Source organism: Solenopsis invicta, chromosome 1 (genome assembly GCF_016802725.1).
Source record: "Solenopsis invicta isolate M01_SB chromosome 1, UNIL_Sinv_3.0, whole genome shotgun sequence".
NCBI lineage: Eukaryota > Metazoa > Arthropoda > Insecta > Hymenoptera > Formicidae > Solenopsis > Solenopsis invicta.
This window is the reverse complement of record NC_052664.1, coordinates 25014827-25039720: the sequence shown is the minus strand read 5'-3', so window position 1 is coordinate 25039720 and position 24894 is coordinate 25014827. Positions and strand designations below refer to the sequence as shown.

The following is a 24894-nucleotide window of genomic DNA, read 5'->3' as shown; positions in this document are numbered from 1 at the left end:
CTTTCACTTGACAAATATCAATATTGTTTCAAAGGAGAGCAAGTCCTCCGTCTCGACAGTGGGAAGTTGAGTTTAACAGGGTTAAACTCAATCTCGCAAATTCGTAAAGTTATTCTCGGTGTGCAGTTTCATTTCGAAATAGTGTCGGACTCGCGTAAACAGCGGCGCGACGTAGCGCGAATCGCGATCGTAACTTGGAAATTTATATTCGTGAGCCCTTCCGTATTTCTCGAGCGCGCTGCACGGCCGGTATCTATGCGTCGCGAAGTTACCCGTGCGTGAACGATTGCCTACCCTTTAAACGAGTAATCGTGCACGAGCCCTTACTGTGTATCAGTCATGCACGAGCTCACGCACCTGGGGATTCTCGCAGAGTCCGATGCAAGTTTGCGCCAAGAAGCGATATTGTTTTTTTTTTTTTTTTATTTTTCGCTATTTATTCTTCCGTGAATATGTGAAATGATACGTGTGTTAATTAAATTTCTGTAAGAAATACAAGATGTATCTCGGAGCCCGTGACTTCAGTTTCGAGGATTGATACGTTAACTTTGAAGGAACTGGCTCTCGCGTCTCTCTCCCGAGAGGATTTCCAAATTCCGTCGTTCCGCCGCGACCTTGTAACGACTCAATGTTTAAATGTCTTGCTAATTAAACCGCGTATCGATTGTATAAATGAATTTTAATTGACCGTACGCGAAAATACATTTCTGATTGCCGCTGCACCGATGACAGCAATTAATTGAAACTTTCTATTTAAATATGCCACGTACGTCGCATTAGAATTTAATTACTATTAAAACTTTTACGTATTACAGCATTGTCACGAGACTCTAGCTGCGTTAAGTCGTTATTGATCGTTAAACTTGGTTTTTACACGTTTCGTCACATGTGCGTTATAAAGCTGATCGTTAACTGCATGCAGCCTGATTACGAGCTACGCTTCAGCTTAACATGCCTCTCTGAAAGTAATTCTGCAGAAATAAGAGAGGGAGTCTATTGAAAACTTTCATTCTATCGAATCTCGATAGAAACTGCTGTCTCGAGGTATAAACTGTTGACTGATTTGAACTCTACCCGTTAAAAAAAAAGAAAAGAAATTGTTTAACGCGCTTTGTGGATAATTTCAGTCATTAATCATGGGGTAACTTTGAATTCAATTACACGTCGCTGCGCAACTCCGTGTTGCGAGAATTTCCGTGTATGGAATATTCCTCGTGTAACTTGTATTATAATTAACATGCATGCGCTTTAAGCATCTATTCCATCCTTTTAAATAGTTCAGGCGGCGTCGCGCGGCACTAAAACATCTCGGCAACGAGTGCACTTTGGACAAACGTAGCTAGTTTGCGACGTGGCAAGGACGACGGCCCATTGTGTCGAATCTCAACAATAATCCAGATACAACGGCGGAGCGACAAGTAGAAATTGCGCTCGTTTCACCGTTAACGCGCACGTTTCGCGACGCGCATAAATTTTCGATAAATTAAACGATAAATGACGTTGTCAAAACGATAAATTGAGTTGTTGACGTTCATTAATGCAGCGATTGCACTCAAAAGGAAGTGACATTTAACGCGTGTGAGATTCTCGCGTCACGAGATTCTCGCTTACCTTTGAGCGGCACGTGTCCCGCGAGTACGTCGTCGCGCCAACCCCTTTCGGAATAATCATTTTACCACTCGGTGTATCGCGTTTTACAGAAGTACGAGAGACGACGAGGTGACACCTCGCAGGTGCGGTCAACGCGATCGTGGCTCTTGGAGACACCGCACGCACGCTGCCTCCTCGAGCGCCACGAGTGAGGCCACGACGTGCGCGCGCGAGAGAGCGGTCGCGCGCGGTCCTCTCGGGAGGAAAACGCGCGCCCCCGCGGATCGGGAGCAAGCTCGGGAACGACCGTGGAAGACTGCTCGATTCACGGCCAAGATAATCCCGCGAAGGGTACGCGGGCGCGCGAGAAAAACGCATGCGTCGATCCGCCCCGCATGGTCGAAGAAGGCAAGTACGTACGTACGTACGCGGTACTCCGGACGGACGAACTTGTTTTCGGAAAAACAAGCGCCATATATCTTTGCGAGAGCGAGCGAGACGGCCGACGGCGCTGCCTCTTCTGCGTTCTTTTCCACTGCGGGATCGATTAAGGAGAATATCGCGAAGCAATTATAGAGACTCCCTCATGTGATTTTCACCCCCACCTCCTTTCTTTCTCTCTCTCTCTCTCTCTCTCTCTCCCTTTCTCTTTCACTCCCTTTGTGTCTCTGTCCGTCTTCCCTTTTAATTCGAACCTCCAGGATCATTTGCCGTGATCGCTCGAAGCTGCTGTCGAAGATCTTGATGAATTCGCCGCGTTCCACTTTGCGAAATTCTTTCCTCGGCTCGTAATTAACTTAGACGTCTCCCCGATTGTTCCGGGCTGCTCGCCCGGATGAGTTCTCGCGGGCGACGCAATCTGATTATCGTGAGAGAGATGCTGCGCCTCTCATCGGCATCTTCCCGAATGATATTTCTTACCTTTCACTTTTTACTACGCTATCTTTGACATGAAATGATACTGATGAATATTGTCGGAGATTTCTTCGGAATAGGAGGATTTTAGAGATGCCAGTTGGCATCGGTATTATTAAATTGATTCTCTTGATCAAGTTAATTCTCTTGATACTGTTCTAGTTCATTTCAAGAGCTGCGTTTGAAACCGAAAGTAACAGCGCGCAGCTCGTATGAATTAGAAACTGTATGTCAAAATCACATAAAATATTATTTCAGCACCAGAATTTCGCTATGACCGTCATAGCCCTTTTTCTATTTAATTTATTGTATACAATTAGATTATCATAAATTCCAGAAATTTTGCATGAGCGTTCGCGTATGAGTCTGAGTTTGAGCAATGTCTTTGGTGGATCCTTATATTTTAATGGAAATTTACGCGTTCTGTTTTTATACATCGCATTTTACATATTCATTGAAATTTTTATTCATTTTGTAATTTTTTGAACAACAGCCGGGTGTGTTTGTTTAATATTGCTTAAATAAAGTCATTACGTGTACATAAGAAGAGGGTGTTCTTTTGGAGATTGGAGCAGTAATTTCTTTGGCAAGACGCAAGACGATACTGGATTTCTCCGGTCAAGTCACTGAATTTGTTCGACAATAAGAATAACATTACAAACTTGTTTTTAGTAATCAATTTTATTAATAGCCATGCTCTCCGAACTCGCTCGAAAGATCATATTACACTTGTCCATTTGTGCGCGCGGGCCTGATTGCCGTTCGAACTTGCGCTATTTTATCATATAACTTCGACAACACGTCGAGCCGTGTAAATTAATCTTCTGCAGAGTAATATGAAGCGACGAGGGTTACATGATTTACAACGCACTCAAACACGCGGTTCGTGGGCTGTCAGCGTTTATTAGAAGTTATAATTTAGGAGTTTAGCTTCAACTTACATATCCACCGCTTATCATCGATCGGACAACGAACGTATCGTTTCTCGTCGGATTCTTTTTGTCCCTGCCAGGCGATTTTCTCTGTTCTCCTTCAATCTTATCCCCCATTTCATTATGCACCATTCCCGGCAGCACTCATTTCACACTCGCGCTCACGCGAGTCCGCCGACTGAAATATTACAAGGGCAAATCTATGTCGAACGATCGGACGACCCAAACGCAATTCGCATCCGTTACAAAAGTCGATAGAAAAATATATATGTAGATAAGGCATCTAATAGTTATCAGTTACATTAATTTCTAACAATGCAGCGCTTTATTCCGCCTGATAAAAGCTTTCGACGCGTCGTCGCTTTAGTACTCCCATTTCACGTTAACCGTATTTCCGTAAGTTAAATACAAGCGTTTCATTAATTTCTCTTATCTCAGGCACCTTTTCCTCCTTTCTTCGACACCGAACCCTGCTCCCGACAGCGATTCTTTTGTTAGAAGACATCCTGAAAACTCGATGTAACTCGGCGTCGAGATAAAAACTTCGACGTTGATAACACTCGTTAGATATAATTTCTCGATATGATTTATGACCCTATTATCCGCGCTTAATATTCTTTTCATGCAAGCCTTATGTTTTATTCATCGATGCGCGCGCTTAACGTCTCGGTCTTCGGTATTCTTCTCGACGCTCAAAATATGTATAACTTTATTATCGATTTTGATTTACAATTACATGTGTAAAGAAAGCACCAACGGTGTGACTTTTTTCCTCCCATGCGCCACGCTCTACAAATTCCGTAGAATATCACGCGCTCAATGTAATATCATGTAATTATAATATTGATTCCTTGTGAGATGAAATTTATTTCGTCGCAAATAATTTAAATCGGGCCTGTCGAACAATGAAAAAAACGAGCTTTTTATTCGCACCGTCGATCGCATTGAATCGCGCGTGAATAGAAAATAGTGCCAATCGTTTTGCCACTAGTGCTGTTAACTTTGTATTACAATTAAACGCGCTATAACGTATGAATTATAACACACGGCGTACAGTTAACCGCGTCAGTATACGACGATTGTATGAAAATAATGCAGGCAGTTTCTATCGAGAACTTTGAATATCCTAAGAGACTGTACGAATAGGTACTGTTACACTGCGATACTTCATATTATTGCATTAAACATTCGCGCAAATATTCCTCTAGAGATAAGCTCGAAGTTTGCCGTTTATTTCGCAACTTGCCTTCGCTCGCGATCTGATAATTTTAAACAAGCACACGCGAGCTCAAAGCGAAGGATAACATCGTTGCTCGGTGGTAACGGTTTTGAGAAGATGACGATTGGAGGAAATTCCGAAGCGATTTACGTACGATCGCGAGAACTATATAATCGCGCCGTGATACATTAATAGAATCTGCAAGCTCCAAACTCCCGTCTCGCAACTCGGGCATTCGGAGGACTTCATAAGCTTCTAATGACTGCACGGAGGATAGCACGGAGAAAGAGAGAGAGAGAGAGAGAGAGAGAGAGAGAGAGTTACGCATAGTTTTAAAATTACGTGTGAATATACATTAGCTATAAAAGTACGTAATTACAAATATCTACCTATCTACGCGCGAACGTACCACGCCGGTCGATACGTGTCTCGGTCGAGTCCAGGCATCCCGACGAAATACATTAAAATCGGAAGGAATAGTTGAGGGATGGGAGGGGGAAGAGGAGCGAGGACAGGATTAGGTAAATGTTCTCGAAAAGAGAGTTCTAGCTAACGAAGCGTATAACCCAGCACCGTGTGTTTCGTTACCTACTTAAGTAGACTATTATCGCAGTTGTACCGCAAAACGGGAGTGTTTTTTTAATCTTGAGAGCTACGTGTTGTTCCCTGCGATCTCCGAATGAGATCTCCCGATTTATCGAACGTTAGGAAGCTGAGGACATCAGGCTGCGTCGCGCAGACGACATGTCCTCTCGTACATGATTACGCTATATTATTTATTGCTTTTTCCCATCCAGTAATTTGTTTTCTTGCATTATTCCCCTGTGGATTGATACGTTTGCCGATTAACCCATTGAAGCCCGTAACTTTCTCGAGTGGTATCTTCTCAACTCGATATATATTTAAAAGTATAAATGAAATAGTCCCAACAATGTGTTCTACGGTTACAAAAAGTGCGACAATAAAAGTTGCACTCATATATATTTTTTTTAAATACAACTACCGATATAAAAAAAAGTGACAACTAAGCTGGGCTTTAATGGCTTAATTTCTACAAACTGTGCATAATTTTATGGTACTCTCGCCAGAATCTGCAGACCCACTCGCGAGATCGAGGTCGAATAACTAAGCACAATCCAGATCTCGCGTTACGAGTGACGTGTGAAGAGAGTGGCGGCCGAATTCCCCAAGTTTCGGGATATCGTAATACACGAGATCTTGACGTCGGTGAGACGGAGACGGATTCCCGAAATTGGGACAATTCTGCATTTGTGCGGTTGAGCGTGAGTCCCCGGGCGCGAGGACGAAATCGGCAGTGAATGGCCGTGAGCCATGAAGGAAGTAGGGCAGCGGTATAGAACCGACGGTATAAGAACGGAAGAAAGAAAGAAAGAACAGCATGGCTAGCCGCTAACAAACAAAATGCATTTTACACCGACGATCGCGGAGCGTTATCTCGTCGCCACCGCTGCTGCTCCCTGTGTGCATTGCGCCTCGTTCTAGGCAAGATATCGATCATTGTATAGGACGCTTCGAGTTGAGAGCAAAACGAACGCGGCATGCACTCGTAATGCGCGAGTCACGTAGACACACCGACCGAAACGGTGTTATCCGTATAAGAAAAATACGAGCGATGCCCGTATAAATCATAATCCATCGTATTGTGGCTCGCAGTAGAATAGAGAACGCGGAAGTTGCGAAGGATTAAGATGGAAACTCTGCTGACTCTTCAACGAATTTCTTTTCACCTCGCGGCGTCCTGAACTTGACTTTTACAATAGCACACATTTCTCGTATTCGAATATTATTTGAAAATTGTAAAATCTGAATCTCAAAATAAACATTTTCATTCTCTAATGAGAATTTGTTAAAAAAAAAAAGGTATCGATTTCTCGGAACATAATTGCTGCATCCGTTGACATTATGTTATTCATATTTTCGCGCAATTTATAGCGCTCGAAATGGACTCGATTGAAATCAACCGGTTTGGATAACCGGTTTTATTGCACATTAAGAGATTCACTGCTTAAAGAATTAGAAAAGGACGATCTCGAGGTTCGATTTTGTTAAGTGCAAGTGGTACGGTGTCGCCCCCTATTATCGACTTTTATCCCTACTAACTCTACTCAGACCTTCGAGGTCCAGGAATGTCATCTCCGTACCTAAAGGATTCGAGGTAAAAACCGAGAATCTGTAATCTGTTTCGCAACCGCTCAGATCTGCATCTCCGGCTCGGAATTGTTGTCGTTAAACCAGTCCGAGGCTCTTTGACTTTCTGTCACGCGTACGCTCAGCTCCCTTTCGCTGTATCGACTCGATCTCGTGATGGCCGGGCCCCTCCTGTGCTCGTCGAAAGAGGCAAGGACCTCCAGCCTGTCGCCCCTCCTGATCGCCCTCGGTGTCGTTTCCACGGAGCTGACGCCGTCCTCCGCGTGTTCGGACGCCCACGGCGGCAGAATACCGGAAGGCATGCCCCAGTGCTCGGTGAACTCCGAACCCGATCTGGCCAGGCTGGGCTGGCTGAGCGATCTGACCAACGAGTCCGCACCTTCGAAGGAGCTCAAGCTGGTCAGATCGTCTCTGTCCATCCGGGCGAAATCACGGACGGTTATCTCGGACATCGATCTCAGATCGGCCTCGCTGCCAACTCCGGCTCCCCGCGAACGAACAGATCCGCCCGGTCGACGACGGCCAATGATCTGTCCGCCGGTCGTGACGGACTGCGACGTTTGAAGATGATGACTCTGGGTACCTAAAGTGCGCGCCGAGCTGCCCCCGTCGCTCTCGTACTCGTACAGGGTAGGAAGGGAGGAGCGTCTGGATCTGGTGTCCCATTCCGACGATTTGGACCTCTTGTACCTCTGGCCGTGGTTCTTACCGTGGCTGGAGGACGAGGTGGAACCGGTGTGCGTCGGCGGTGGGCTCAGGATCCGGATAATCACGTCCCACTTCGCTGGCGGGAACAAGTTGACGTATCTCGCATCCTTGCGTATCAGCTCGTAATCCTCCTTGACCACTGCCTCGGTCAGCAGGGTCCGCAGCGTGCTCTCCGTTGTGATGATCTCGCGCCACTTGATACGCTCCTCGTCCGTCAACTCGGTGGCATAACGCGGCTCCAGCACTCGCGCCAACCTGGTGTACCAATCAGCGTCGGCATCGTCGAGGGAACGACGCGCGGGTGGTGGTCGGCATGGAATCTCCGCGCGCGTAGTATAAGTCGGCTCGATGTGTACATCCGGTTCGTCGTCCGCCAGATGATTCGTCGGCTCGTTCGTGATGGTCAAGTTGGAGGCCGAGCTAACATCGGAAAAGTTCTCCCATTCCGGTGGAGGCGGTGGCACGTTATCCGTCGGATAGTTCCTGATGGTGACGTCCCATTTGAGATCCGGTGGCGGTTGAGACCTGGCGCGGTACTCGGTGATCTGGCGACTATGACGCTCCACGTCTTCGATCGTCTTCTTCTCCGTGACGGTACGCAGGAACACGTCGTCCACCTCGTGAGTCGTGATCTCCGGACGGCGGGGCGCGACTACCTGCGGCTCGACCAGTGGTTCGGTCATTTCTTCGCGCAACAAACGGTGCTCGCGATGTTGAACGGCGGTGTGAGTCGTGGTAGAGGACGTGGTAGGCGCGATCGGCGGCGGCGGCGGCGGGGTCGGCGCCAGAATGCTCGCCACCCGATATTTGGCGTGCGAGGCATCCGTCACCTCGGTCAACGAGCGGGTCTCTGTGAGCTCGGTATTCAGAGAGGTCAGGGATCGCGGCCGACGGATGTCGTGATGCAGCAGCGGTTGCTCGATCGTCGGCGACGGGTGTTTCTCCTGGATCACGGTGGTCTCCCTCTCCGCTTGCTTGCGTAGAATCCTGGAGTAAACCGGCGGCGTCTGCTGCCGAGAGATGGTCGAGACGGACGACGGTGGTCCGTGAAGCTCGGGTACGTAGGAGAAGGTCGTCATTCGGTAGGGTGTGCTCTCCAGCGAGCGAGAGCTTTCCTCTCTTTCCAGAATGGTCGTCAGATTTCTCTCGAGGGCGATGCTCGCAACATCGGATTCCGACGGCAACGGGCTCGGTGGCGGCGGTGGTGCTCTTTTCACTCTCATCTGCACGTCGAACTTGGGCTCGATGGGAACGGCTACGGGGTGTCGCGGCACCACGACTCGCGAAGCGTTCGCGGCTGTCATCGAGGAAGTTTCCACTTCGGCGGCCACGGTCTCCGAATACAGGGAGCTCGAGGTGCGCATTTCCACTTGGCGTTGAACCTCATGGTGGTCCACGAATGCCTTGTTGTCGTAGGATCCAGCGGAGGATACAGGTAGCGAACGTTCCTCGTCCACCTATAAAAATAGATGATCAAGCATATCGTAATGTATACAGGTACGTACATTGCGCAAATGTCTCTTTTTATAGTTCGATTGCTTCTTTTTTTTTACTAAAAGGATATTCAGCAAATGTTCTTTTAATTCTTTTTTATGTAAAAATGAATAAATGTATAATATTTAAAACGAATATTGTTTTAAAATTATGATGTCTCGTGACAAAAAACTATACCTTAAATTGTATAAACGCATAAGACATTGAACAATTCGTTTAACTGAATTTTAATGGTTAAAAACACATTCTTTGTCTGAGTGTGTATAACGATTAAATTGACGATTCACGACGAAAATATCTTAGGACCTTCGTACATACAGCTCGCTGTTAAGAGGATTAATAAGCTACTCTGCTTTCTTCTAATAAACTCTGTGCAATCATCCATCTTGTTGGACAATTATTGGGACTCACCTCGGAGTGGCTTTCGCTTGGGTAATCGCTCGGCAATGTGTCCGAATGATCGATCACTAGATTCGCCTCGCTACCGGAAGTGGACACGGCCGCGTGAAGAAGGGCGTGCGCGCGTGGTATCTTCAGGCCCTCGAACATCGTGATGTGACTCAGGGACGAGCCGGACAGCTTCGTTATCTCGGAGCCGGTGGCGCTTTCGAACGGATGTCGGTGGACCACGCGCACGTTTCGGCGTTTCAGGCACATGTAGGAGCAGCCGAGGCCAAGCAGGAGCAACGAGAGGAACAGGATGGCGCAGATAATAAGCAGGATCTGGAAGCCTTTCAGCGGCGGCTCGGTCACCGACGCAGGCGTCAGCGTTGCCATTCTACGGACGAAAATCAGATTAGAGCAGGGAGGGAACGCGACCTCGAGCGAGAGAATCGACGTTAGACGTTGCATTTAGCGGTGCACGGAGCGATATCTCTCGCACCTATCCATAAGCGTAACTGGGCTACGAGAAACAAAGGCGTGCATCGTCGCGGCACGTTCTGAATACAGAGCGTTACTCCTTTATTCGGCTCGTCCGACGCCGCGACGCGGCGAGAAGACAAAGGCAGCATTATTCAATGCGTCTTTCGCGGATTAGATAGTTCGCGGAAAGAAAGATTTGCTTTTACTTTACTTCATTTAATAACAATGTTACAAATTCAATTGGACTTTTCGCGATGATGACAGTATTGTCAATATCAATTATAAACTATTAATAACAATGGATTTCTTAGCAAAAAAGAATGTCTCTTCATTTCAAGAATGTCGATCTTAAATTGATTACCTTATAATTACTTTAGAGTACACATATCTCGGTATTGGGACTCATTCTCTATTAAATTATATTATAAGTTATATTATTTAATGTATCAAATTATATATAAAATTTGGTAAATTAAAAATGTTAATATTTGACAAGGAAATATTCTAAAAACTTGATTGTCAATTTGTAAGGAACTGTGTCTGATAATGCACTTTCTCTCGATAAGAATTTCAACAAAGGATTCTTACATGCTCGCTGGCGGTTTAGGAGGCGCCGGTGCCACAGGTGGAGGATATCTGCACACTATAGTGATAACTTCGTCTCCGTCCATTTCTAATCCGGGGTGAAAACGAACAACCACATTATTGGTGAACACGCGTAGAGGATCCTGCTTTGTACCGCATCCTAAAATACAAATCAATTTTGTGCGATAAGAAATTCAATTCTCTCGTTTCCTAGAAATAAAAACGCAACAATTAAAATTTTGAACAATTATACATGACTTGTAAACAAATAATTCCGTAGAAGTAAAACAACCGATAATTAATCTAAAAAATTGAATCCATTTCAAATCGTCGGGTATGACACGATGTATCTATCCTGTTTGTTCCAGATAAAAATTGTGTTAAAATTATTTAATACGATTTAAATTTAGAATAATCATATTATTGCATATTTATATGCGCCACCGGTTCCGACTTGCGATAATATGCTATTATTTCTTTTTCTTAATTGAGCAATAACATAAAGAGTGATACATCTCTTTCGTTTCTGCGAAATAAACAATATTGTATTGCCAGGCTAATTGTAAGTGTCGAATTTAATACGGAGACGTACATACCTTTCAGAGGTAGTTCCAATTTGGCGGTCGTCGCACCTCGTCCTTTGAATATGCAGGCGCTGTTGCGATCAAAGTCGGCATAGGCCACCCCGTAGAACGGTTCTTCAAACTTGAGCTCGACCTCCATGCTACCCTGGCCGCAATTCAGATATGCTTTCGTTCGATTCAGAAATATAATCGGCGAGATGTCGTCCAGCTTGGTGACTTTGCCGTCGAGGACCGTGCTCGGCGGCAGTCCCGGCTGATACTCGATGCTGTTGCCCTGCGACGCATAGTTGCTCTGGGACAATGCAATCGGGATTGCCGCCAAGAGCAGAAGCATCAGTTTTGGCAACATCTATAATGAGAAAACGTAACACGGGTTTCTCAAACAATTGATCTAAAAAAAAATGTTGATTCAAAAAAATTGAATATGAATAGTACGGCAAACAAATTGTTATACACGAAAAGTTTTGCTAAAGTGTCTAAAAATTTAATTGGATACAAGATCTGAAAATAATTTTGTTAAATCATTAAAATAATTGTGACGAACGTTCAAACAGTGAAGCAATGCTGCAAAAAGTTTTGACATTTTAGCAACCAGCTTGAGCGCCGTGCATAATTATTTTGACGGTTTAACACAATTATTTTCAGATCTGTATCCAGCTGAAGTTCTAGATACTTAAGCAAAAAAACTGTTCTTTCCGTATAATTCCGTTAAATATCGTAATATACAGATCACTATAATTATCAAAAGATAACGGTGTGAGAGTACCTGTAATTAATCTCAGGTACTTTAACTGAACACGAAATGAATATTGCTCCGTATAATTTTAGCAAAAAAAAAAAAAAAAAATTAACAAGATCGCACTTTCATTTCTTTTACTATAAAACACTCCTCTTTATTGAACACGCAATGATGTCGTGTATGGTGTCACGACATGACGTAATGCCGCCGATATTCTTCAAGCATAAAACTAGAAGTCATCACTTCGTGATCTTTTTACGACCCAAATTAACAGTTGCCGTAGCTCCATAATAATTTTATAATGACTATGGATTTTATTATATCGTAAGATGCGGCATCACACACATACAAACACATTCAATTTCGCAATTAGCCTAATTGATGCTTTAATGAGCTCTAATAACAAATGCGACATTGCATGTGTAATGTGTACTATAAAGATCGGTATCGTTATTTTCTCAGGTATCATCTGAGAAGCATGAGGAAACAGCTCGACTATCCACATTCCCACGAGCGACTTTCATAGCACAAGTTTTCCTTTGTACGTTCCAGCTACGTCACTGTTTATACGCATCGCTCGATTCACGTGGGATTGCACACGTAGGTAGGTAGTCTGACCGCACCGTAACGCACGTCTCATTCTCTGTACAAGGTGTATCAGAAGTTGAACATTGGTTTTGAACTACAAATATTACGTTACAGAGGCAGCGTCACAAGGCACGCAGCGTGTACCGATACCTCTCTCAATTTACAAAAGTTTGAAAACACGCTTATAAAACGATCTGTTTTATATTTCTTTGAGAAACATTACTTGCTTAACTCAAACTCTGCTACTCTGCGCTCTCGTGATATAATTTTGATTTAAAGCTCGATTGTACATATAGATATATTTAACTTTATATTTAACTTAAAAAGTCATAAAGGCGTCTGATCGAATATTCACTAGGTAAAGATTAATTTAAAAAGTTTATGGAAAAAACCGCGGCTGGAGAGGAAAGAGAGGAAATAACGATTTTCGGTACGTTTCGTAATATCTCGAGACGTTGCCTCTCCCGAGTTAGACTCGCAGTTGTACTCAACTGGAGCAGAGAGAAAGCTGTTATCCGTCTCGATATCTCCTTTCGAGATATAAAACGGATAAACGTGGATTGTGATCTTCAATGTTCGGTGTACCGATATAATCGCAATCGCGTCGAAATTCCGCTATCAGGCGATAAAGTTAAACGTTCCACGAATTACGAACGAGTAATTGTCAAACGGTAACGCTCCCGATTTTTCCTACGTTCGTGTAACACGAGCACGCTTTTTTATTAGAAAAAAGAAGAAAAAATGCAGATGACATATTACAAGCGTAATAATATACGAAACGATTATATCCGGCGAGCTGCTGCCTTTCGAGTGCTCACCTTCAAAGATCCTGTTACCGCTCATACCGCCGGTAATTGCACTAAGCAAACGTACAAATTATAGGCATTACTGCTCGCGTATAAAAATGTGTATCGCGCGCCTTCGTTTGCGTTGCAGCGCCACATGCCAGCATGCACGCATAGGCGACGCGACGGCACAACGGACGCGGCGCGTATGTATTGTACAGTGCGTTGCATTGATGCCTGGGGTACCGATTTTAGAGACCACGTTTCTTTCTTGATTATTTTTATGTTCATGACTGAATGCTGCGGTGATCGTTGACAGCAGCATTTGCTCATGAACGTAAAAATAACTAAGAAAGAAACGTGGTCCTTAAAATCGGTACCTCAAGCATCAATGCATCGCACTGTACATACGTCGTAAAGGCCAGTCGACGATACTCCCGGCGATAATGGATTTGTGCGGAAGCGCGTGAATCATTTGACTGCCCGTCGTCGTAGTCCGGGGAATTCGCGATTCCGCGTGCGCCGGGTATTACCGTTTCCTGAAAAACTGGACACAAAATTACTTATTCACCGCCGTTCGTTGCTCGCTGCTGTTCAGCTGCGCGTGAGAAACTCGCGTAGCTCACGCCGTCGTCGTCCCGCACACTCGCTCGTCAAGCGGGAAAACGTTAAAAAATGATTAAAAAAGCTGTGCCTTTTCTTAAATCCGTAACGAGGAAATGAGATTCGCAACAAGGCTCTCATCTGATATAATTATGTGACCGTGCGTCTTTGTCGTTCGAAAACGAAGAAAAGTCAAATGTCTCGAATAATATTAAACAGGCAGTAAAAATGTGCAATTTTGCTAGGAAAATAATAATTAATAATTAACAAGCAAATATGTATCGCGTGCGATAACCTTGTTCAACGGATTAACATTTCTTGTTAGATTACGGATCGATTATTTCAAAAAGTACTGTTTTTGACACTTTTAAACTTAGTTTTCTCAAAATATGATGTGATAGAACAATTTTATTTGTGAATTTGTTTTCGAAAAAATCTATAAAAATCACCCAATCCAGCAGTTTAAAATTCGTGTCGAATATTGTAATTTAATAGTGCACTTCAGAGATTAATTAAAATTAAAATTTTAAGAGGTGAATATTAAAATTACAATTATTTTTGAATTGTAAGCGGTAGAAAATTAAATGTGTAAAATACGCATATCGGAGCTCCCAACTACGTTTATACACGTGTCGATTTGTTATCTGTTATTGGTTTTCGCAGCACAAATGATATTGACTTTTATCACTCGGCCGAGTGTATCTTTCGGTATCTTATATATATAATAAGTATTATATATATAATAATTAGCTAATGTTAATGTAATTATTAACATCAAATTTTAACTCTTTTACTTGCAAATTATTTAATCTTTTCCATAATAAAAATTTAAATAATGGAATAATTATTCTATTTCAAAATAATCACGTTTCATTGTCCTACATACCAAGGTTTAATTTAAATATAAGGAATAAAATTTATTTTCTCCATATTTATGCAGAAAACAGAAATTGTAATTTATTATTATTACTTTTATGTCACGAAAGTAATAAAATTGCGTGACTTTAATAAGCCAAGAAAACAAATGCGTCGTCACATTTTCCACGGTTATTGCATTTTCTTCGTTTATTAAAATCGGTAGAAAAATTCTTAGATTATTAATATCTCACAATACTGTTCCGTTCGTGAAACTATCAAAAATTAACAACGACAAATAAACTGTGTAATATTTTGCAAGTAATAATTTTACGATCAAACTGAAGTTTAAATCACCCTTTAAATAAACATATTAAATTTAATGCGCGATAGTCCGTAAATCGGGAATTTAAAAAGCAAGGAATAGAACATATAGCTTACTGTTTACACGTGATTACCCTACATCATTCGCGCGGTAATATCTACTCGAGTCGGCAGGTAGCAATGCGATTTGTTTCGTGTATCATTATTTCTCGAAATGCAATTATTTCAAAGAATGACACTGATTGTGAGAAAAAAAAATCTTAAAACAAAAAACTTTAGTCAATACACAAAATTATTTTATTTAATTCTAATAGCTTATTTATTTGCAATCAAGTTAAAAAATTTATTAATTGAAATATTTATATAAATAAAAACAGAATTTTTAATCAAACATTTTTTCTTTCAGTTCTAGAAAATATTTACTATTAGATTATTTTTATATTCAAGATAATCAGATTTTTAAATCTAAGTAAACAATTCAATTAAGTTTAATAATATTACTGGCTTATTTGTAAAATTATTATTTAAATATGAAAAATGTAAAAGCACAAAATTATATATTTAAGGTAACATGTATATTTAAATAAATGTTTGTATCAAAATATATGGTTTTAAGAAAATGTTTTTTTATTTAAAAAGATTTTCTCTCAGTGCACAATCAATAACTATTTTGCAAAAAAAAATATATATATATAATATGGATACAAATTAAATAATAATCTTGCACGATTAATTCATGCGACTAACAACTGTGTCAACAAAACGGTTATCTAAGCGAAGGAACAGAACATTTAACATTTATTCTCGCGCGATTTACTCATTTAAAGCAAAAGCCGTAGCGACGGAAAATCTCAATTATAAATAGTTTCGCTGTAAAATTTTTGTGAACGACGAACATTTCCCTATGGACGAGACAATTACACTCGAATACATCACGACGCATCGCGCTGGATTAAATATTTCCCCCGATCAAATTTGCAGAATTGAGAGTACTAAATAATAATCGAGATCAGTCGCAAATCGAATAGTGAGAAACCGCGTTGCATCGATCATTGATAATTCAATAAAGAATAGAATATTCCCAGCAAACATTTAATTATTTCGAAATGCGTTCGAAATATTTGTAGTAGCTAATGGCGTGCGGCTTTGGTGTTTGTTTTGATGGTTGTACACACATACGCACCGCGCAAGGTCGCGGCGTCGCGGCGTCGCGGCGTCGTGTCATTCGCACAATGAGACTCGAGCCGGTAAGCAGCGACGCGAGCAGCTCCGCGTGTCGCGCCATTTACCCCTCGAGATGCGATCGCGACAGGTATAACGAGAAGAAAATGCGAATGAACGGCGATTATCATCCCACGATAAAGCATATTGATTCATTCACTTGCGGTAGGAAACGGGGATTCCGAAACTGCTAATTATCGCGTCGCAAATATTTACGAGCGATAATTGTTTTTCCCGCGACGCTCGCGCTTGAACGTACTCTCTCTCTCTCTCTCTCTCTCTTCGTTGCGCTTCTAATTTTTCGTAATTAAACGTAATTGCATTTTGAGACGTAGATCACCGCGTCCGGATTGCGGAGTAACACGCTAATCACCGGCGCGCGCGAGTGATTTAAACGTAACGGGACATCGTATTACATCATCTGTTTATTAATAATACATATATCTCGTGAAATTTATGCGTTTGAGCTTCAATCGCTATCTCGGTTTTATTAATTCACGTCGCGCAATATTAAGGTGACGAATTTCTCGAAATGAACTTCGAATCGAATGGCGCGTTTAATAAATGCCATCGTAATTAATTCCGACATTTTAACATTTGATCAATCGCATGATATAAATTTGTATCGTCATCTGTCGTCGTTGGGTTATTTATTAAAACTCTCGTTCGAGGTTCGTTCGTTGCAGTACGTCGCTACGAAATATTTACCTCGCCGTTCGCTCGAGCAAATCGTACCTTGTCGTCATACCTTCATTATGTTATTTTTCTCGATATAATAAAGTGCGTGATGCATGCTGATACCCGGGGTGTTTGATGCAAAGTGTCGTGTGATTATCATATTTTCGTGATGATCGTAACTAACGTGTTTCATGTTTTTCGCAAGTGAGTGTTGCGTGAGTGCCACGAGATTAACAACGGAGGATCCGAGGGAGGAGGAGGCGAAGGAGGAGGAGGAGGCCCGGGGAGGCATCAGCCGATGGCGGAGCAACTCAGGGGTGAGTGTTGCTCATTATTTATTATTTCATTTGTTATTGTCGGAATTAATTATTTATAACCGCTTTTATGCGCACGACACAATTATTTCTCGAAATATTGGTTATTTTCGAAGCTATCTTTCTCTCGATTTTAATTTAGACGTATTTATTCTTCATACGTCAACGTTACAACTCCGCCGTTGCGTATAGTAGCGAATAACGAATTATAAATTTTTTTAATTGGAAATAATGGATTGATGAAGTAATTATGATACGTGCAAAAAGTACGTAAATATGTTATTATTATTAGTGAATAAAAATATTAAAATACTGCGAGCAAATATAATACTTTATAGGTTCATTACTTTAAAATAGATAAACTAACAACCGGATTAGCACTACATTTAACTCTGAACCTTGTATACTATGAGATAGGAAATATTTCACAAGTACAATACAACGAGTTCGTAAAAAGTGGTAACAATGATAAAGTAATTTTCGCAAAAGAGAAATTGTTTCTTAGTAAAAATATTGTTATCCTTCACCCTTTTCGCCAAGCATATTGCAAAATTTTCAGGAAATATAAAATTGAGAACTCCATAAACATATAATATATTAATAATAATATTTTGCAGTTTATCAAATGTAATTATAGTATTATAATTATAAATCAATTATATATCAATTATGATGATAAATTATAATTAAATCTTGTTTATTTATTATATAGATAAATAATAAAAAATACAAAAAATAGAAATATAATAGAAAATAAAATGATTTTTTCTACAAGATAACACAAAAAATTATTAACGTTCTGATAGGTTACATTTTATTTTTTCTTCTTTCTCTTCCTATATATTCTCTGTACAAATTGTGTTTGGCTTTTCAATATGGAAATTTTTTCGATACGTGTACGAAACAAATATAAAACCAGAATGAGTAAAAGTATATTTTGAATAATCATATATTGCAATTACTTTTTAATAAATATGTAAGTATTATCGATTGTATTTATAACGCAGAAATTTTATTCTCGTCTGTAGTAGTCTATCCATTTATATTGATTAGCTTACATTATTTGAAACGAAGTATAAATATCATAAAAATACTCATTTGAGGAGTTAAGCGCGTAAATTCTGATAATAACCAACATTCAGCTTTGTTGCTTATAACTGAAGCATAATTGCGATCTCAATTTCTTTTGTACAAAAATCTATGTCTCCAATTAATTTTCAAAATACGTTATTAAATCGTGCAATGGTGAGAGTGAGACATGTATAAAAAAAAAATATAAAACAATGTGTAAAAGTGAAAAACGCATTCAAAGGAACATTATCGTGTTATAAATATGCAGAACGGCAACCTAAATGTCGGACTGGCTATCAGTCGTTAGTAAAAGTAAAAATAGATACGAGTTATTTATGCTGATACTCATCCCTGTTCTTAAAATAAAACTTGCTATGGGCCTAAATTACGGTGAGCGCATAATTCAAGAGTAATCGATTAGAATGACGGATGGGATGGGCCATTTATTAGTTAGATATCACGTTGTATAGTTATATTAATTATCGTGGATATGATGCTATATATAAACTACATCGCGAGCGATTAGCAAAAAAGCGCATTAAGGAACGCATGATGGGCATAATAAATCAATCAGTTGCCGGATTATTCATTGCGAAATTTCGACGAGCTTTTGTAACTCGATATAACTAACTAAAAAAAAGTCTAATGTTAGAAAAACAATTCATAAATAAATCGAGTTTCTTCTAAATGAATATTTTTAATATATAAAAAAAAAAAACAAATTGGTATATGTTGAATACAGGAGAGAAAATCGAAGAGCCAAAAAGCTCAATTTATTATGACATCGTGCTTTCAGCATTAATGATAAAAATGTTTTTTTGCCAGTTTTTTTTTTATACAAGGTGACTATAATCCCTATTTTCTATATTTTGGAAACGGTTCAAAATTATAAAAAAATCTAGACACACGTATTCGATCATTTCAAGGGGCTACTCTGTGAACACCTTTAAAAGAATAGCTCCTGGAAATGATGAAACACATATTTCGCGATTTCTCATCAATTTTGAACCATTTTTTAAATATAGGGGAGAAGGCAGACTTTACAGACACCCTGTACATCACTTTCGCACTTATCACGACACATATTATAATAATTGCGTGAGATGTTCCGTGAAATCGCAAATGGCAGGCCTTCGAAGGACAGTTTGTTAGGGCTTGTTAAAGACCTACAGCTTTACAGCTTCCTGCTCGTTCGGAAAGGAGCCGCGTTCTCAATTGTGAAGATGCGGAAAGTAACGCGCGAGAAATCACAGGAGAATCCCATGGCAATTGCAGCGTTTCCTGCTTCCTGCGCTTCCTTTCTCCGAACGTGCTGCAGCGGATCGCGCGCCTGCTTAATTATTTAATTGATGCGCTATGAGCATGGAAGAGAAGAACAGTTAATAGGAAATAACAAAGTGCGATTTAATTGGCGATGCTCCACCGCGATATCATCCGCCCGCGTCATCTTGCACGTCGCGTTAACATATCGCGATACGAGAACTCAAGTTGAAATAAAAGGAAAAAAGTCTCTTAATGCAGAGAGCGCCGAGTGCTAAATCATATTACAGTCCCTTCGGTAATATTACACTTCTCAACCTCCCGTGGCTGCTGAGAAACGAGGTATACTCGCGCGGTACCTTAAGAGGCCCATTACGCAAATAATTTTATGATCCTTAATTATTCTCGTCCTCCTCGAACGTTTGTCTTCGGCGGCATCTCGAAATTGAAAATAACAGCCCTATTACTAAAGCTTCAATCATGTCTTTAATTTTATTCACGATGGGAATGCGTGGATGAATCAAGAATACAAATTGTTAGTTTCTCTGTACATTTTAGAAGAAGGTATAAATATTTATACGAACAATATGCATAAAAATCGCACGATTTAAAGATAAGATGAGAGCGACAGACGCATAGAAAAATAATTTTACATTCTTTAACAAAGTTATTCTTTCTACAATAAAATGTTGAATTTTTATATCTAATAAAATTATTGAAGACATAAAAACAGACATGGGCGTAGAAAACTTGTACGTTTATTTTCGGTGACATAATATTACTACATTTGAAATATTTGGATATCGTTGTAGCAAAGTATCCAAAAAATCCATAAATCAAAATACTACAGCAAGAAAGTTCTCTAAAAATCAAGTAAAATATTATTAGCATTATTAATATTATTAATATTAGTTATTTGTAAATATTTATTTCAAACAATAGTTTTTGAGATTTAAGGTGAAAATAGTAGAAGAAATTTGGCGGTGATTTTCTGTCTGGATAAAAAAACAATTTATTTTTTATTTTTATTTTTTATTTTATTTTATTTTTTAGAAAACTTTCAATAAGAAGTAAACGCGTGCTCTAATAAAAATATAATTAATAATGAAATGAGAAATAATTAAAAAAATTTAAATTTTTTAATTTAAGTATTTTAAATGTTCAAGATGATTTATATAAAGTTTTATTACGTTGCAAAGGTCAATTCTGTGTAAAATAAACAAAATTTATTCATTTATCTAAAAAAATAACTAAACAGACAATCATCATAAAACTTATAAATCATCTTGAAGTGTACTTAAAGTACTTACACAAAAAAATTGAGATTTTTTTAGGTTGTAAAAACTAATTTAATTTTTAATAACAGATAAAGCAAACAAAAATATATTATTAAACAAAAATTTAATTTTATTTGATACATCCTTAAAGTTAATCACTTAGAAATTGCGTTTAGACGTTTCACGTGTCATGCAGTCACTAAATTACCGCATGCGCAACTCGGGGGCTATCTAAACGTAATTTATTGATTAGCCAGTTTCAAACTCTTCTATCAGAAACTTGAAATAAAAGTTTACAAATAACTATTTTACTTAAAAATCATATTAAATATCCCGCTCATTATTTTAAACAAAACTAATCGACAACTATAAAAACCAGCACGACATTACAAGATATTAATTAATCAAATTTAATTTAATTATTATACTTAATTTTTCATGATCCGTTTTGCTACAGTGCTTAATTTCGCATATTTCAGGATACTCTATGTGTGTCATAAAAGATAAATTTTCCAAGAGTAAAAGATATTCTTGCGTGACTCTTTGTCATTATATATCTTTTTCGAAATCAAGAATAATTAGAAATGTAGAGAAACTGCGTAGAGGAGTCTTGTCTTAAGCGCGACTCGAGACCTTGCTGCGCGGATCGCCGTCGAGGCTACCCTAACGGTACAGTGTTCCCCTCTGATAGAACTTATTTTCGTAGAAAAGTTGAGTCATGCCCTTTCTGCAACGACCGACTCGCTTGCGTTCCGATGCAACGTGCGGGATTTTATTGCGATTCTATCGTGTTTATCCATCAGCCTCAACCCTTTCACGTCACTGCGAGATGTTGAGATACGTTTGGCACAGCCATTATCCGCTCAGCAGCGAGACCATTAAAAAAGATGCGATTGATATCCGGTCTTCCGCTGGCGCAATCTCGACGCTTTCTCATGCGGTCGACTACCGTGTCCGGCGGAAAAAAAAGCCGTAAGAAATTTCCTAGCGGCATTATTCCTCAACAATAAGCTAAATTGTCGATTTAACAGGATAATGGATCCGCAATTCACTTACGATTATAACGCCGCACATTAATACGTTACGCGGTTGCGAATAGAATTCTCTTAGCACGCGAGATACGCGCCTTGCTGAATCCGACTCCCCCCGAGCGAAACGCCATCGATAAAATTCCTCAAGACGGCCGAATTAATTTTTTCCTCTTTTGACATGCAAAGGAACATCCTGCTTGCGGATTCATCGTTTCCGCGCATATTGCGCTTAGGTTACCGCCGCGCCGTGGAACGCCGGGGAAACGAGCGGGGAAAACGTGCGAGAAATCGTGAAGAGAAACGTCCCGCTCCTCCTCCCTCGTCAGGTCCCTCTCTCGCGCGTCTAACGATGACTGCGGCAAGCCGTGATGCAGGGCCGCGAACGAAGGAGAAGTCCCGGCACGCTTCGATGCGCTCGCGCCGCGCCGGACCGGCTGCACCGTTAGACTACGCCGCGCGGTAATACGCGCTCGCGGTGGTACACGGTAACAAAATACCCGGTTATACTGACCGCCGTCGTCGTCTATCTCGGAACGCGAATTTTCTGTGAAACGCGCGGCGAACCTTGTTTCTGCCTGTTTCTGCCTGTTTCTGCCAGACACGACGTCATCCCGAGGACGATCGCGCGATGACGACAGCCCGTTAGCCAGCGCTAACGGTGATTAGCTCAAATTCCTGCGCGTATACTTGTAGCACTGTAACTCGCGGGAATCACGGGTGGAAATGAAATGTACACGGTATAATGACGCGAGCGATTTTATAGAGATGGAAACCTCGAATTCGAGTAATTCGCAGGCACACGCGAACTGAAAGTCACTTCTCGTTCCGCTCTTACTGAAGAGTTTGCTTTCGTCGGACCTTACTCTTGAGATTCAGTATACGCTCTTGGAAATTCTCGAGATTGATTGTAATTGCTGTGGGAGTTGTTTAAGAGGATCAATTTCAAAGATGAAAATTTTTTATTTATGTATGGTAGCGGATTAAACTTAAGAAAATGCATTACCGGCGAATCGAAAGCGCTACAATATTCCTAGAATATCATACGAATGTTATCAAAAATTAAAACAATATTAAAATAATATTCCGAGAACACAACATTTGTGGATATTATAAGAATATTCTATTAATGTTGCGTGTCCGCTTTATATAATATTCCTAGAATATGAAAACGTTTTACGAATGTTACTGCGGTAAAAAATTAATGTGCATTATTGTGCATAAATTATTACGCATAAAATATTTGTAAACTTTATAACTATTGAAGTAGGTAATATTATTTATTTCTCGTATAACATGTATTATTCATATAATATTTATGTAACATCATCAGGAGTAGACATTACTTTTTATTAATATTAAATAATATTTCAGGAATATTATTTAATATTGAAAAATATTATAGCGCTTACAAGGAAGCAGCTTAATCGAGAATGTCTGGCGTACCTTCGACATTTTAGCTGCTCACACAACGCACAGATCCCGGATCCCGATCCTCGTCCCTCGCAAGATTTAAGGTTGACGCATGGCGTGTGCTCTCTGTCCTGAAATACCAAAGTAACATTACAAGGATTATTTAGTGAAAGTTATCTCGGCGGAGCGTGAAATATGTGGACGTCGCGAGACGCGTACGCATAAAAGAGCCGCGATTGACGGCTGATAATACACGCTGAGTACAAACTCGCGACACGCTTCTACTCGGCATAAGTGCGCGAATTTGTGGTCATCCCGTGTAATCAATGGGAGACGCGTAAAATGGCGAAGGAGGCTGAGAGATGCGCTCCGTTTTCACGCTTCGTTTCGATCGCAATCTAGGGGCTGCCAGTCCGGGTCTGGAATTTCACCAATAATTCAGCTTCGTCTGCCATGCTATTTTATGGGTGAACTGGCACGAATCATAAGTCAGGGTGAGCGGGAACTCCTGCCGCGAGGATTACACCGATCTAAGACCGTCGAACCGAATCGCTATGTTGCGTGTGCCTTTATAGTAGCTTCCTTATTCGAAAGTAATTAAAGGCATGCTCCTTCTTTCTACCGAAACGCATTATTATCAGAAATACATAGTTAACACCTTATCGTTATCGCATTCTGCGTTTCTAACGTGCGCCCTGGCATTCTTTACACTCCCCGGGAGTGTGTGTGTGAGAGAGAGAGAGTTTCATTAGGCTGTACTCCATAATTGCGCCTGAGAATGCACTCTACCTAAACGTAAAAAGAAGATGACTCGGTGAAGATAGATGAAGAGTGAGATTAAGAAGATATCAAAAGATTTATGATGAGAAGCCCAAGAGAACGCCTAAGAAATCCTAGCTATACATCGAACTTCAGCCTTTCCTCGCTATCATCGGCGCAAAAAAGCGCGCTGGCACCGTTTTAAAAATGCGCATTCGCGAAAAAATTGTGTGTTGAACTCCCCAAGTTACAATGTCAACCAAGTTTAACACAACTTTTTACCATCGCCTGGCACACTTTTCTCTGGCAAGGATACTCGATGTAATCGATTCTATGACAAAGTACGATGATGCGTCGCCAGCCTTGGCCGCTTCCTGTCACACAAACACACACTCACACACACGCGCGTGCGCGCGCGCAGTCACGTACACGTATACATTCGTTGACACAACTCTCGTTGACCAGTTTTCTTAAAGTCGGACTACTGCTGCTGCTGTTTGCTGCTGCTGCTGCTGCTGCTGCTGCTGCTGCTGCACCGTGCGCTCATCGACATTGTTTCGGATGATGGCACGTGATCGCCGTACCGATTACGGCTTCGCGTGGAATACGTGATTTGAATATACGCCCGGGTAAGCCGCGCGCGTATGCGCCTGCAACGCGCGATATAATGGGGATCATCAGCGAAAGAATTCACGAAGGCTTTCGATGATGGTCAGGTCGAGAGATGTCCCACGCGATAACGCCAACGCGATCCTTCGCATTGCGTCGCCTTATTGGCGGAATTTAAAGCGAACGATGTACAGGATGCCTCGGCAACGATGTACTTTCAGATATGAGAGACTTGAGCTGTAATAATTTGAATATATCGAAGGTCGTAAAGTCCTCGATTTGTTTTATTAAGCGCGAACGCAGATGACAG

General features: G+C 40.9%; 1 protein-coding gene across 2 annotated transcripts in view; it reads right to left on the bottom strand.

Moving 5' to 3' along the window:
• Positions 1–3167: 3167 nt before the first annotated feature.
• LOC105202055 overlaps positions 3168–24894 on the bottom strand; it is a 36397-nt gene continuing 14670 nt past the window's right edge. For both annotated transcript variants that reach the window (XM_011170425.3, XM_039447917.1), the window contains exons 2-6: positions 23250–23347; positions 11073–11409; positions 10480–10636; positions 9439–9805; positions 3168–8990 (exon numbers count right to left, since the gene is read on the bottom strand). In XM_011170425.3, coding sequence (XP_011168727.1) covers positions 6870–8990; positions 9439–9805; positions 10480–10636; positions 11073–11409; positions 23250–23258 — 2991 coding nt within the window. In that variant the 5' untranslated portion in view covers positions 23259–23347 and the 3' untranslated portion in view covers positions 3168–6869. The remainder of the gene's footprint in view (positions 8991–9438; positions 9806–10479; positions 10637–11072; positions 11410–23249; positions 23348–24894) is intronic.